The 14,035-nt window shown below is 40.0% G+C and overlaps 1 protein-coding gene across 1 annotated transcript in view; it reads right to left on the bottom strand.

Moving 5' to 3' along the window:
- The window catches only part of c6h10orf67 (chromosome 6 C10orf67 homolog), a 153,709-nt gene that overhangs the window by 29,849 nt on the left and 109,825 nt on the right, over positions 1-14,035 (bottom strand). Inside the window, exons 12-15 of the mRNA XM_059971335.1 lie at positions 11,643-11,708; positions 11,436-11,523; positions 2,584-2,646; positions 2,405-2,496 (exon numbers count right to left, since the gene is read on the bottom strand). Coding sequence (XP_059827318.1) covers positions 2,405-2,496; positions 2,584-2,646; positions 11,436-11,523; positions 11,643-11,708 — 309 coding nt within the window. The remainder of the gene's footprint in view (positions 1-2,404; positions 2,497-2,583; positions 2,647-11,435; positions 11,524-11,642; positions 11,709-14,035) is intronic.

Raw genomic sequence — 14,035 nt, 5'->3', positions numbered from 1 at the left:
GTGAGAAAGAAAAGAATTGTGTTAACTGATGGAATTGCTCTGCTCTGCTTTGAGTCAACATGGACCCAAAGGGTTGAATGGTCTTCTTTGGTGCTGTAAAGGGAAAGTAGATTTAGGATTCCAGCATAAATGTGAAAGTCACAATTTTGAATACTGCTCTTTAAATTGTGATTTTTTAAACATCCTCCAGTGTTGGAAATCATGAAGTTCAGCAATGCAGTAATTTGGTATTAAATTTCTATTGCTTACAATATCTATCTAATAAATCTGCTCTAAATTTAAAGTCCACTCACTTAAGTAGAAAGGAACAACTGCAAGTGAGCAAGGAAAGGGAACAAGTTTATGTGACCTTAAGTTTTTGATGTGTTTCAGGTTTTCTTTACCTTCTTATATTTTAAGTAATTTCAATGTTTGACCTTTTATAATGTTTTTTAATTTTGAATTTATTGAGGATCATTTGGGCATTTTGCATCAAGTTATACTGGCACATCTGCAAAAGGTAATTTGAACTTTTCTTGTGGATCAGTGGTAAATAGAAATTCTTTCACTGACTTTGAAATACATCCTTACTTAAATTTTTTTAAACACTGCCTTTCTAAATATATGAAGCAGCAAGCGACTTTTCTACCAGATCTTTAGAATATGCAATGGTATGAATGCATTTAATCTAACCTCAGCTAGAATTTAATTAAGTTTGTACAAAATTCAATGATATTATTCATTTATGTTTGACGACAAAGATCTTTTAGTCAGTGTTATTGCTGCACTCAACTAATAGATTACTTACCATTTTCCTGTAGAATAAAAAAAGACAGTTCACATGTCTGTTTAAAAATTATTCTTAGGACCTGGCCATTAGTGGCATCTCTGGCATTTATTGCTCATTCTTGCAATATAAATGTTTTCCAACTTAGTCTAAACTATGAATATTTCTAACTTTTTGCATATGCAGTGTACAATTTCAAATTGTTAGAAATATAGTTTAAACTAAGTTGGGAACTTTCCCCATTTGGAATGTCATATGAATGACCAAGTAAATAATTAAGTAGCAAAAGGCTGCTACTTTTGTAACGACGTCTATAACTAATCTGAAAACAGGTGATTGCTGCTTCACGCCAAGTTACATTGTGCATAAATTACACAGTCATAAAGATGAAGTGATGGGGTTTGTATTCCTCTGTGACTAGTATAAGGATTTACTTAAATTGATTTTTCCAAAATGGAAACATAGACTTGTATGAAACATCTTGGGATATACAATGGAAATAATTTTCTTTCTTTACTATCCTTTGTAAAGAAAACCTACTGCAGGTTCCCCAGAAGCATGTGATAACTTACAGCAAAAGTTCTAAAATGGCACTAAGAATTATAAGTCCCAGAACTGATATTCTGCCATAAAACAGATTGTTAAAAGACAAATTAAATTTGACCTGTTAAGCCAGTATGACAGTTTTAAATATAATGATGTAAATTATATTATTTTAGAAAAAGAAAGAGGCAAGTATGAGAGGTATTGCAGTAAATAGGCCTCCTTTAGAAAGAGTCCAAGATACTTATCTGAGGAAAGTGGATAAACTTTTCTTTTCCAGCTATACTCTGTGAGGAAGGTGCATTGAATGAAAACTTATTGTTTTGATGTGAATCATATTTTTATATGCTTTTCTTGGACTTTATCTATTTGACTGCTAAAATTAAGAATTCAATATTTAAATGCACTATATTAACATAACATGCTTCATAGTCATATTATGCTAATCTTAACTAATGCATATGAATCTCTTGGTGTTGTCAGCTACATTTTGGAAGGCTGATAGCTAAGTGCTGGGACAATGATTTTAACTCTCGTGTTGTAAAATACACTGTGTTTTATTTCTGGCCTCAAATAAAACTTAGAGATCCAGTTAGTATGTTGGTATAAATATTTGTGAGCGTGTTGTGCAGTAGTCCTCTGAGTGTTGAAGGAAGTGGTTCACAAATTGTGTAGGTTATCTATTCCCACAAGATACGTACAATATCTTGTTACATATAATTGCTGGAGTGGTATGATTGAGAGATTAGGATTAAATTACTGATCTTAAGAAGCTTGAAGTGCTTGTATAGGCTCTAGCTAAGGAATGTAAAAATATGGCGGGTCAGAGGTATGAGACAAGGTCTGAATTATATGACACACATATGAAGACTCATATTATATTGACAAGTTTGACGCTGAATTTGTATCGAGATTGTTGAAACAAAGACCAATATTACTTGCGTAAAAACTCATAACGAACTCACTGAGTGAATAAAAATCACAGAGATTTTACAATGTTGTTAATACTGTTGATTAATTAGGTATAATACTTTGCTACTTAAACAGCAGATAAATATGTCAAGATTATTTTCCATTTATTATTGAATACTTTACCTTAAATTAACAGCTCCTGGTGCACTTGGAGCTCTGTCCATTTTATGCTCCCTTTGAGCTGTTTGTGGTGTTGATTGGGACCCTATCTGAGGCTGAAAGAAAAGAAAGAAGTCAGATTTTCTTCTTGCAGTCAAAGGGTACTTAGTTTTAAATGTTGTGGAGATGTATAGATTACCTACCAATGGGAAATATGAAGAAAAATTATTTTTTGCTTGAGAATCAATCCAAGGAGATTCTCCAATCTTTGGAATAAAATAAAAGGCTTCAAAAATTAGGATAACATATAATTAATCATATTTCGTAAAGAAGTAATTTCTTTCTCTCATTTTTTTTCCACTATAGGGGCATCAAATTCACTGTATTGTCATTAGTCCTCTAGTCACTTTGTCTTGTATGGTTAACTGGATAAACTAATTCAACACTAAGGAGACACAGGAGACTGCAGATGCTGGACTCTGAAGCAAAAAAAAGGAACTCAGCCATATAGCATCTGTAGAGGGAAATGATTAGTTGAGACCTTTTATCTGGATTAAGTGGTTGAGGCCTTAGCAGTAACTCCTGAAGCAGATATAGAAACATGGAACAATTGAACATTTGGACTGGAATAGGGTATCTGGCCTTTCAAACCTACTTTGCCACTTCATACAATCATGGCATTTGACAAGACCCCACATGGGAGAATGTTCACTAAGGTTAGAGACCATCAGATCCAAGGCAAGCTGGATCCAAAACTGGCTTGGCAAATAATAGGGAAAAAAATTATGGTAGAGTGGTATTGTGATAGGAAACATACGATCAGTGTGAGATCCTTATTGTTTATAATGTATATTTACATTGTGAATAAGAGGTATTAATGAGGTGGTAATAGTAGTCTTGCAGATGACACCGAAGTTGTTGGCATTGATATAGGATGATATTGTTCAGTTGGAAAGATGGACAAAACAATGGCAGATGGAACTTAATTCTGATGTGTGTAAATAATGTTCTTAGGGATAACTAATTAAGGTAGTGTCATACACAATTTCCCTCAGGTGTATTGCGAGATCTTAGTGTACAGGTCCATGGATCCCAGAAAGTGACAGCAGAGGTAGACAAAATGGTGGAACAATGATTATGGGATACTAGCCTACATTATCCAGTAGATTGAATATAGGAACAGGGAGAACTCAACTTTATAAAATAGCACTAATCTGGAATATTGTACAGTTCTGCTTAGGAGTTTGATGGTGGGGTACTTACTAATGGCAATGCTATTGAAAGTTAAAGGCAGGTAGTTTGAATACTGTTGATATGCAACTGTGATCTTACAGAGATTACTTGACAACTGTTTCTTTAAATTGGAACATTTCACACTTCACTATATGAAAGATAAGAGAGAGAACAAATGACATTAAAATATTTAGTCAAAGATCTATTTTGGACAGTTACTTTGGTTCACAATTAAAGTTGATATGCTTGAACATCTTCATAACTCAGCTGACCAAACAGCACTAGCACTGGTTGGTAAATTTTATATCAAGAATAATAAACCGTTCTTGAAATAACAATGAAATGGAAAAGGGCCAAAGGTTTTTACTTATAGGAAAGTCCACAAGGCACAGATACCCAAAAGCAGTGTAGCTTACCAGAATAAGACCATAAGATAAAGGAGCAGAATTTGTCCATTTAGCCCATTGAGTCTGGTCCACCATTCAATCATGGTTGATCCTTTTACCACCCTCAGCCAGACTCCCTGACCACCTCCCCATAACATTTGATGCCATGTCCAATGAAGAACCTATCAAGCTCTGCCTTAAGCACATCCAACTACCTATCCTCCACAGCTGCCTGTGGGAATAAATTGCACAAATTCACCAACCTCTGGCTAAAGAAATTCTTCTGCATCTGTTTTAAATGTACACCCCCTACCCTGAGGCTGTACTTTCTTGTCCTAGACTCCTTCACCATGGGAAACATCCTTTCCATATCTACTCTGTTTAGGCCGTTCAACATTCAAAAGGATTCAATGAAATTCTCTCCTCATCCTCCTAAGTGAGTACAGACCCAGAGCTATCAAATGTTCCTCACATGATAACCCTTTCATTCTCGGAATCATCCCTGTGAACCTCCTCTGAACCCTCTCCAATGCCAGCACATCTTTTGTTTGAGTCAAAGCTCAAACAAATAAATAGAAGGGTAGCTCAAGCGGAGAGGCCTGTGAGTGAGTGGGCCAGTGAAGGAGTGGAACTTTGAGGCTTTACAATGCGTCGTCGTCGTGGTGGTGGTGGTGGTGGTGGTGGTGGTGGTGGTGGTGGTGGTGGTGGTGCACCTCTCATGTGAGATGTGGCAGTCTTGGGGGAACTCTCATCTTGCAGAGTCACATCTGTCAGAAGTGCATGTGGCTGGGCAATATAGAAGACCGTGTAAGGAATCTGGAGCAGCAGCTGGATGACCTTTGACCCATAATGGAGAATGAGGCAGTCATAGATGAGAACTACAGGGAGGTAGTCACACCTAGGCTGCTGGAAGCAGGTCGTTGGGTGACAGTTGGGGGGGGGGGAAGTGAAGGTAAGTAGGCAGGTAGTGCAGAGCACCCTGTGGCCATTCACCTGAATAATAAGTATACTGTCCTGGATACTGTTGGGGTGGTGGGAAACCAACCAGGGGTGAGCCACGGTGGCAGGGTCTCCAGCACTGGGTCTGACCCTGTGGTGCAGAAGTGTGGGATGGAGAAGAGGAGAGCTGGCATCACTGGGGACTCTATAGTCAGGGGAACAGACAGGAGACTTTTTGGATGTGAGAAGGACACCTGCATGGTTTGTTGCCTCCTGGATGCCAGGATCTGGGATGTCTCTGACCGGGTGCACGACATTCTGGTATGAAAGGGAAAGCAACCAGAAGTCATGGTACACGTTGGTACTGATGACATGGGCAGGAAGAGGGATGAGGTCCTGAAGTATGAGTTTTGGGAACTAGGCAGAAGGCTGAAGATTAGGACTTCAAGTGTGGCATTCTCGGGATTGCTTCCAGTGCTACATGATAGTGATGGTAAGAATTGGAGGAGATGGCAGTTGAATGCGTGGCTGAGGAGTTGGTGCAGGGGGCAGTGTTTTAGATTTTTGAATCATTGGGAACTCTTCTGGGGAAGGTAGGACCTGTACAGATTGGATGGGTTGCACCTGAACTCGAGGGGGAGCAATATCCTTGCAGGTAAGTTTGCTAACATGGTTCAGGAGGGTTTAAACTAATTTGCAAGGGGGATGGAACCCGGGGCGATAAAGCAGTGGAAGAAGTGCATGGAGTAAAGCCAGATCTAACATATAGAGAGGCTTTGAGGAAAGAGAAGTGTAATAAAGGGTGTAAAGGTAGTAAGGAAGAAGGGCTAAAGTGTGTGCACTTCAATGCAAGAAGCATCAGGAACAATGGTGATGAACTGAGAACTTGGATACGTACATGGAATTATGATGTAGTGGCCATTACAGAGACTTGGCTATCACCAGGGCAGGAATGGATTCTTAATATTCCTGGATTTCAGTGTTTTAAAAGGGATAGGAAGGGGGTTAAAGGGGAGGAGGGGTGGCATTACTGGTCAGGGATACTACTACAGCTACTGAAAGGGTGGAAAATGTAGCAGGATCCTCTTTTGAGTCAGTATCGGTGGAACTCGGGAACAGAAAGGAAGCAGCTACTCTATTGGAGTATTCTATAGGCCTCCTGGTAGCAGCAGAGATACCGAGAAGTAGACTGGGAGGCAGATTTTGGAAAGGTGGAAAAATAACAGGGTTGTTATCATGGGTGACTTTAACTTCCCTAATATTGATTGGCACCTGATTAGTTCCAATGGTTTAGATGGGACAGAGTTTGTTAAGTGTGTCCAGGATGGACAGGCCAACTAGGGGGGGAATGCCATACTGGATCTAGTATTAGGTAATGAACCGGGTCAGGTCACAGATCTCTCAGTGGGTGAGCATCTGGGGAACAGTGACCACCACTCCCTGGCCTTTAGCATTATCATGGAAAAGGACAGAATCAGAGTGGACAGGAAAATTATGAATTGGGGAAGGGCAAATTATGAGGCTATAAGGCTAGAACTTGCGGGTGTGAATTGGGATGATGTTTTTGCAGGGAAATGTACTATGGACATGTGGTCGTTATTTAAGGATCTCTTGCAGGATGTTAGGGATAAATTTGTCCTGGTGAGGAAGATAAAGAATGGTAGGGTGAAGGAACCATGGGTGATAAGTGAAGTGGAAAATCTAGTCAGGTGGAAGAAGGCAGCATACATGAGGTTTAGGAAGCAAGGATCAGATGGGTCTATTGAGGAATATAGGGTAGCAAGGAAGGAGCTTAAGAAGGGGCTGAGGAGAACAAGAAGGGAGCATGAGAAGGCCTTGGCAAGTAGAGTAAAGGAAAACCCCAAGGCATTCAATTATGTGAAGAACAAAACAATGACAGGAGTGAAAGTAGGACCGATTAGAGATAAAGGTGGGAAGATGTGCCTGGAGGCTATGGGAGTGAGCGAGGTCCTCAATGAATACTTCTCTTCGGTATTCACCAGTGAGAGGGAACTTGATGATGGTGAGGACAATATGAGTGAGGTTGAAGTTCTGGAGCAGGTTGATATTAAGGGAGAGGAGATGTTGGAGTTGTTAAAATACATTAGGACAGATAAATCCCCAGGGCCTGACAGAATATTCCCCAGGCTGCTCCACGAGGCGAGGGAAGAGATTGCTGAGCCTCTGGCTAGGATCTTTATGTCCTTGTTGTCCACGGGAATGGTACTGGAGGATTAGAGGGAGGTGTATGTTGACCCCTTGTTCAAAAAAAGGTAGTAGGGATAGTCCAGGTAATTATAGACCAGTGAGCCTTGCATCTGTGGTGGGAAAGCTGTTGGAAAAGATTCTTAGAGATAGGATCTATGGGCAATTAGAGAATCATGGTCTGATCAGGGACAGTCAGCATGACTTTGTGAGGGGCAGATCATGTCTAACAAGCCTGATAGTTCTTTGAGGAGGTGACCAGGCATATAGATGAGAGTAGTGCAGTGGGTGTGATCTACATGGATTTTAGTAAGGCATTTGATAAGGTTCCACATGGTAGGCTTATTCAGAAAGTCAGAAAGCATGGGATCCAGGGAAGTTTGGCCAGGTGGATTCCGAATTGGCTTGCCTGCAGAAAGCAGAGGGTCGTGGTGGAGGGAGTACATTCAGATTGGAGGGTTGTGACTAGTGGTATCCCACAAAGATAGGTTCTGGGACCCCTACCTTTCATGATTTTTTTTTTTATTAACGACCTGGATGTGGGGGTAGAAGTGCGGGTTGGCAAGTTTGCAGACCACACAAAGGTTGGTGGTGTTGTGGATAGTGTAGAGGATTGTCAAAGATTGCAGAGAGACTTTGATAGGATGCAGAAGTGGGCTGAGAAGTGGCAGATGGAGTTCAACCCGGAGAAGTGTGAGGTGGTACACTTTGAAAGGACAAACTCCAAGGCAGAGTACAAAGTAAATGGCAGGATACTTGGTAGTGTGAAGGAGCAGAGGGATCTGGGGGTACATGTCCACAGATCCCTGAAAGTTGCTTCACAGGTAGATAGGATAGTTAAGAAAGCTTATGGGGTGTTAGCTTTCATAAGTCGAGGGATAGAGTTTAAGAGTCGCGAGGTAATGATACAGCTGTATAAAACTCTGGTTAGGCCACACTTGGAGTACTGTGTCCAGTTCTGGTGGCCTCACTATAGGAAGGATGTGGAAGCATTGGAAAGGATACAGAGGAGATTTACCAGGATGCTGCCTGGTTTAGAGAGTATGGATTATGATCAGTGATTAAGGGAGCTAGGGCTTTACTCTTTGGAGAGAAGGAGGATGAAAGGTGACATGGTAAAAATATACAAGATATTAAGAGGAATAGATAGTGACCAGCCAGCGCCTCTTCCCCAGGCTCAATACAAGAAGACATGGCTTTAACGTAAGGGGTGGGAAGTTCAAGGGGGATATTAGAGGAAGATTTTTCACTCAGGGAGTGGTTGGTGCGTGGAATGCACTGCCTGAGTCAGTGGTGAAGGCAGATACACTAGTGAAATTTAAGAGACTACTAGACAGGTATATGAAGGAATTTAAGGTGGGGGGGTTATAGGGGAGGCAGTGTTAAGGGTCAGCACAACATTGTGGGCCGAAGGGCCTGTACTGCACTATTCCATGTTCATCTTTTCATAGATGAGGAGCCCAAAACTGTTCATAAAAGTGAGACCTCACCGGTGCCTTATAAAGCCTCAGCAGAACATCCCTGCTCTTATATTCTAGACCTCTTGAAATAAGTGCTAATATTGCACTTGCCTCCCTTGCCACCAACTCCACCTGCAAGTTCACCTTTAGGTTGTTCTGCACAAGGACTCCCCAGTTCCTTTTCATATCAGATTTTTGGATTTTCTCCCTGTTTAGAAAATAGTCTGTGTATTTATTTCTTCTACCAAAGTGCATGACCATACATTTTCCAACACTGTATTTCATTTGCCACTTTCTTGCCCATTCTTCAAATCTGTCTAAATCCTGCCTAAATCACTACCTACTCCTCCACCAATCTTTGCATCATCAGCAAACTCTATTCCATCATCTAAATTATTGATATATAGTATAAAAAGCGAACCCAATACTAACCCCTGTGAAACACCACTAGTCACTGGCAGCCAGCGGAAAAAGGATCAATTTATTCCCACTTGCTGCTTCCTACCAATCAGCAAATACTCTAATCACATCAGTAACTTTCCTGTAATACCATGGGCTCTTAACTTGGTAAGAAGCCTCGTGTGTGGCACCTTGTCAAAGGCCTTTTAAAAGTCCAAATATACAACATGAACTGTATCCCCCTTGTCTATCCTACTTGTAATTTCCTCAAAGAATTCTGACAGGTTTGTTGGGCAAGATTTTCTCTTAAAGAAACAATGCTGACTTTGTCCTATCCTGTCTTGTGTCACCAAGTATTCCAAAACTTCATCCTTATGAATTGAATCCCACATCTTCCCAACTACTGAGGTCAGTCTAACTGATCTATAATTTCCTTTCTGCTGCCTTCCTCCTTTCCTAAAGAGTAGAGTGACATGTGCAATTTTCCAGTCCTCTTGGCACCATGCCAGAGTCCAATGAATTTTTGAAAGATCACTATTAATGCTTCCACAATCTCTACCTCTACATCTTTCAAAACCATAGGGTGCAGTTCATCTGGCCTGGGTGACTTGAATACCCTTGGGTCTTTCAGCTTTTTGAGCATCTTCTCCCTTTTAATAGTAACTGCACTCACTCCTCTTCCCTCACACCCTTTAACATCTGGCACATATCTAGTATCTTCCACAGTGAAGACTGATGCATCTCCTTATCCCCCATTATTATTTCTCTGGCCTCATTTTCTAGTAGCCCGATATCCACTCTCTGCTCTCATTTTTTTTTACATATTTGCAAAAGCTTTTACTATCCACTTTGATATTGTTTGCTAGCTTGCTTTCATATTTCTTCTTTTCTCTCCTAATGACTCTTTTGTTGCTCTCTGTATGTTTCTAATAGCTTCCCAATCCTCTGTCTTCCCACTAAATTTTGCCTTGTTGTACACCTTCTCTTTTGCTTTTACATTAGATTTGACTTTTCATGTTAGCCACGGTTGTACTATTTTGTCATTTGAGTATTACTTTTTTTTGGAACACATCTAATTTTCACCTTGCTCATTTTTCCTAGAAACTCGTGCCATTACTGCTCCATTGTCAACCTGCTAGCATCTCCTTCCAACTTACTTTGGCCAGCATCTCTCTCATACCACTGTAATTTCCCTTACTCCATTGAAATAACGTTACATCAGACATCACTTTCTCCCTATCAAGTTTAAAGTTGAACTCAATCATATTGTCACCACTGCCTCCTAAGGATCTTTTACCTTAAGCTCCCTCATCACTTCCAGTTCATTACATAACATTCAATCCATACAGTTGATCCCCTAGTAGGTTCAATGACAAACTGCTCTAAAAAACTATCTTGTAGGCATTCAACAAACACACTCCCTTGAGATCCAACCAACCAGATTTTCCCCATCGAACTGTAAGTTAAAATCTCCATGACTATCATAACATTGCTCTTTTGATATATCTTTTCTATTTCCTATTGTAATCTGTGGTCCATATCCCAGATACTATTGGGAGGCCTGTATATGTGTGCCATCAGAGTCCTTTTACCCTTGCAGTTTCTTTACTCAACCTACAAGGATTCAACATCTTCCCATCCTATGTCACATCTTTCTACTGATTTGATACTATTTTTTTACCAGGAGAGCCATGACACCCCCTCTGCCTACCTTCCTAACCCTCTGATACAATGTGTAACTTTGAACATTCCATTCCCAAATACAACCATCCTTCAACCACTATTCAGTGATGACCACAGCATCATACCTGACAATCTGTAATAGTGCAACAACATCATCCAGCTTATTTCTTATCCTCTGTGCATGGAGATATAACAAATATATAAATAATTCTATTAATTTATTTATTGAAATATAGTGTGTAATAGGCCCTTCCAGCCCTTCTGGCAATGCTGCCTAGCAATCCCCCAACTCAATACCTAGCCTAATCACACGACAGTTTACAATGCCTAATTAACCTAACAACCAGTACATCTTTGGACTGTGGGAGGAAACTGGAGCACTCAGAGGAAGCCCATGTGGTCACAAGGAGAACAGGCAGTGGCAGGAATTGAACCCGGTTCTGTTTAGCGTTGTGCTCAACACTCTGCTACCATGCTGCCCACTACATTACAAGGATTACTTTATGAGATAACTTGTATAAATCAAGCTTATAAAATTTGGGCAGTTAAGGGGTGGTTTGATCAAAGGTTTCAGCGTTTTAAAGGAATCTGATGGAAATAGTTTTTAATCCACTCTGCTAAATGGAAAATTTGGATATTGGTACCACAGATAAAAAAGTAGGAACCTTATACTTCAAAACTGAAGAATTAGGGAACATTCTACAGAGATTGAATTGATACTATCACTACATATTTTTGAATTGTACTTACTACATTATGTGTAAAAGCACAGTGCAGCGATGGTGCTTGCCGTTGCAAAGAACATCTCAGATACATCTCATCCTTTATTGCATGATAGCTGAAAGTTCACATATTCATTTATAAAATAACACTGGATTAGCAATAGAGCACAAATCTTATGTTGTTTAAGGATTACAGTAATATGTTTCATTGACAAATGAAATCTGTAAATCATACCTTTGCTTCAGTATTGCAAACTTCTTTTCCCAAATTCGATTTGATCGATCTCGCTGTTTATTAAGACTAAAAATAGATAATAAAGATCAGTAATGTCCACCATTCTGTAATAATTTACATTTATATGTACATAGTTTCATATTCAGTAATACTGTTTTCAAAAGATAGTTTGGCAGATGTCTTGCAGCACTGAGCTGATACCCTGTTGTTGAGAATGCGGAAGATCTATCATAGCACTTGATGAATTAGAAAAGATTTGGGAGAAACAAAGTAATTTATGATTAGTCTGTGGAGAAAATAATGTTTGTCTTACTAGGTCAGGAAGATACAGTATAAGGGTACTCCAGGACATACAGAAACAAATGCAGATGACAGTTGTTTTTGCAAAAACAAGCTTACTGTATTGACATTGTCAAATTTCTCAAATTACGTTGTTTGCTTTGCTAAAAGGCTCCTCATTTCTATTTATTTTTAAGCCTTGTTTGCCAATAATTTTGTGCAACAGCAGCTAGAAACATTGATACCAGTCAAGAATTTTGGAACATAGAACATGGAACAATAAAGCACAGCACTAGTCCTTTAGCTCATAATGTTGTGCTGACCTTTTAACCTACTCTCGGTTAAAATCTAATTCTTCACTCCCACACAGCCCTCAATTTTATTTTCATACATGTGCCTATCTAAGAGTCTCTTAAATGTCTCTAATGTATACCTCTATACCACTGCCCCTAAGTAGTGTGTTCCATGCATCCAACACTATGTAAAATGATCTACCTGATATCTTCCCCCCCCATCTATACTTTCCTCCAATCATCTTCAAGTTGTGACCCCTACTATTAGCTTTGGTTTAAAAAGTCTCTGGCTGCCCACTGTATCTATGATTCTTATCACCTTGTCCATCTCTATTAGGTCAGCTCACATTCTCCTTGGCTCCAAAGCAAATAGTCCCAGCTCACTCAACCTATCCTCCTAACACATGCTCACGAATCCAAGCAGCATCCTGGTATATCTCCTATGCATCTCCTCTAAAACTTTCATATATCTCCTATAATGAGACAATCAGAACTGCGAGTGTGGACTAACTAGAATTTTATAGAGCTGCAACATTACCTCACAGCTCTTGAGCTCAATCCCCAGTCCAATGAAGGTCAACACTCCATATGCCTTTTTAACTACCTGATAAACTTGCTTTGCAAATTTTAAGGATCTATGGATGTGGACCCTAAGATCCTTCTGTTCTTCCATACTGCTAAGAATCCTAGCATTAATGTTGTACTCTGCCTTTAAGTTTGACCTCCTAAAGTGTACCACTGTACACTTTTCTAGATTGAACTCTATCTTCAATTTCCAGCTCCTCATCCAATCAATATCCCATTGAAACCTACAATATCCTTCTGCACTATCCACAACACTAACACTATCCTGTCTAAGTCATTAATAAAAATCACAAGAAGCAGGAGTCCCAGAACTGATTCCTAAGGAATACCATTGGTCACTAACCTCCAGGCAGATCACACTCCATCTTCTGCCACCCTTTACCTTGTGTGGGCAAGTTCTAAATCCATGCAGCCAAAGTTCTATGGATCTCATGCCTCTTCACTTTCTGAATGAGCTTAAACATGGGGAACTCTGTCAAATACCTTATTAAAGTCCATTTAATCACATTCGCTGCTTGACCTTAAACAATTTGACCTCAAATAATTAAATCAGACCCATGAGGCATGATGTGCCCCTCATAAAACCACATTGAGTACCCCTAATCAGAGTATGCTTCTTCAATTCTAAGATTCCTCTCCAACAGCTTGTTCACTTTTCTCACATGACTCACTGGCCTGTAATTCCCAGTGATCTTTATTACCTTTCATGAATAAAGGAATAACATTTCCATCCTCCAATCTTCTGGGACTACTCCTGTGCCAAAGACACTACAATCTTTTTCCTCACTCTCCATAGTAACCTGGGGTACCATACCAGGGTCTGTTCAGCCCTGGGGACTTAATGTTTTCCAGATGTTCCAGCACATCCTCTTTCCTATATTTTCAACATAGTCCTGCACATTAGCCTGTCCTCACATTCATCAAGGTCCCTCTCAATGATGAATACTGAAGCAGAAGATTCATTAAGGACCTACACCTTCTGATCCAGGCATGTTTTCTGTGTATTCTCTGACTGGTCCTAGCTTTGTTTTAGTCATTCTGTTCTTCATATGCATGCAAAATGTCTTGGTGTTTTCCTTAATCCTGCTTGCCAAGGCCTTCTCAGGTCCCCCCCCCCCCCATCTCTCCTAAGTCCATTCTTAAACTCCTTCAAGGCTACCTTGTAACTCTCAGGAGCCCTGTCTAATTATTGCTTCCTAAACATTTAGTATGCTTCCTTCTTCCCCTTGACTAAAT

Source organism: Hypanus sabinus, chromosome 6 (assembly GCF_030144855.1).
Source record: "Hypanus sabinus isolate sHypSab1 chromosome 6, sHypSab1.hap1, whole genome shotgun sequence".
NCBI lineage: Eukaryota > Metazoa > Chordata > Chondrichthyes > Myliobatiformes > Dasyatidae > Hypanus > Hypanus sabinus.
Note: the sequence above shows the minus strand (reverse complement) of the source record. Positions and strands in the feature narration are given on the sequence as shown.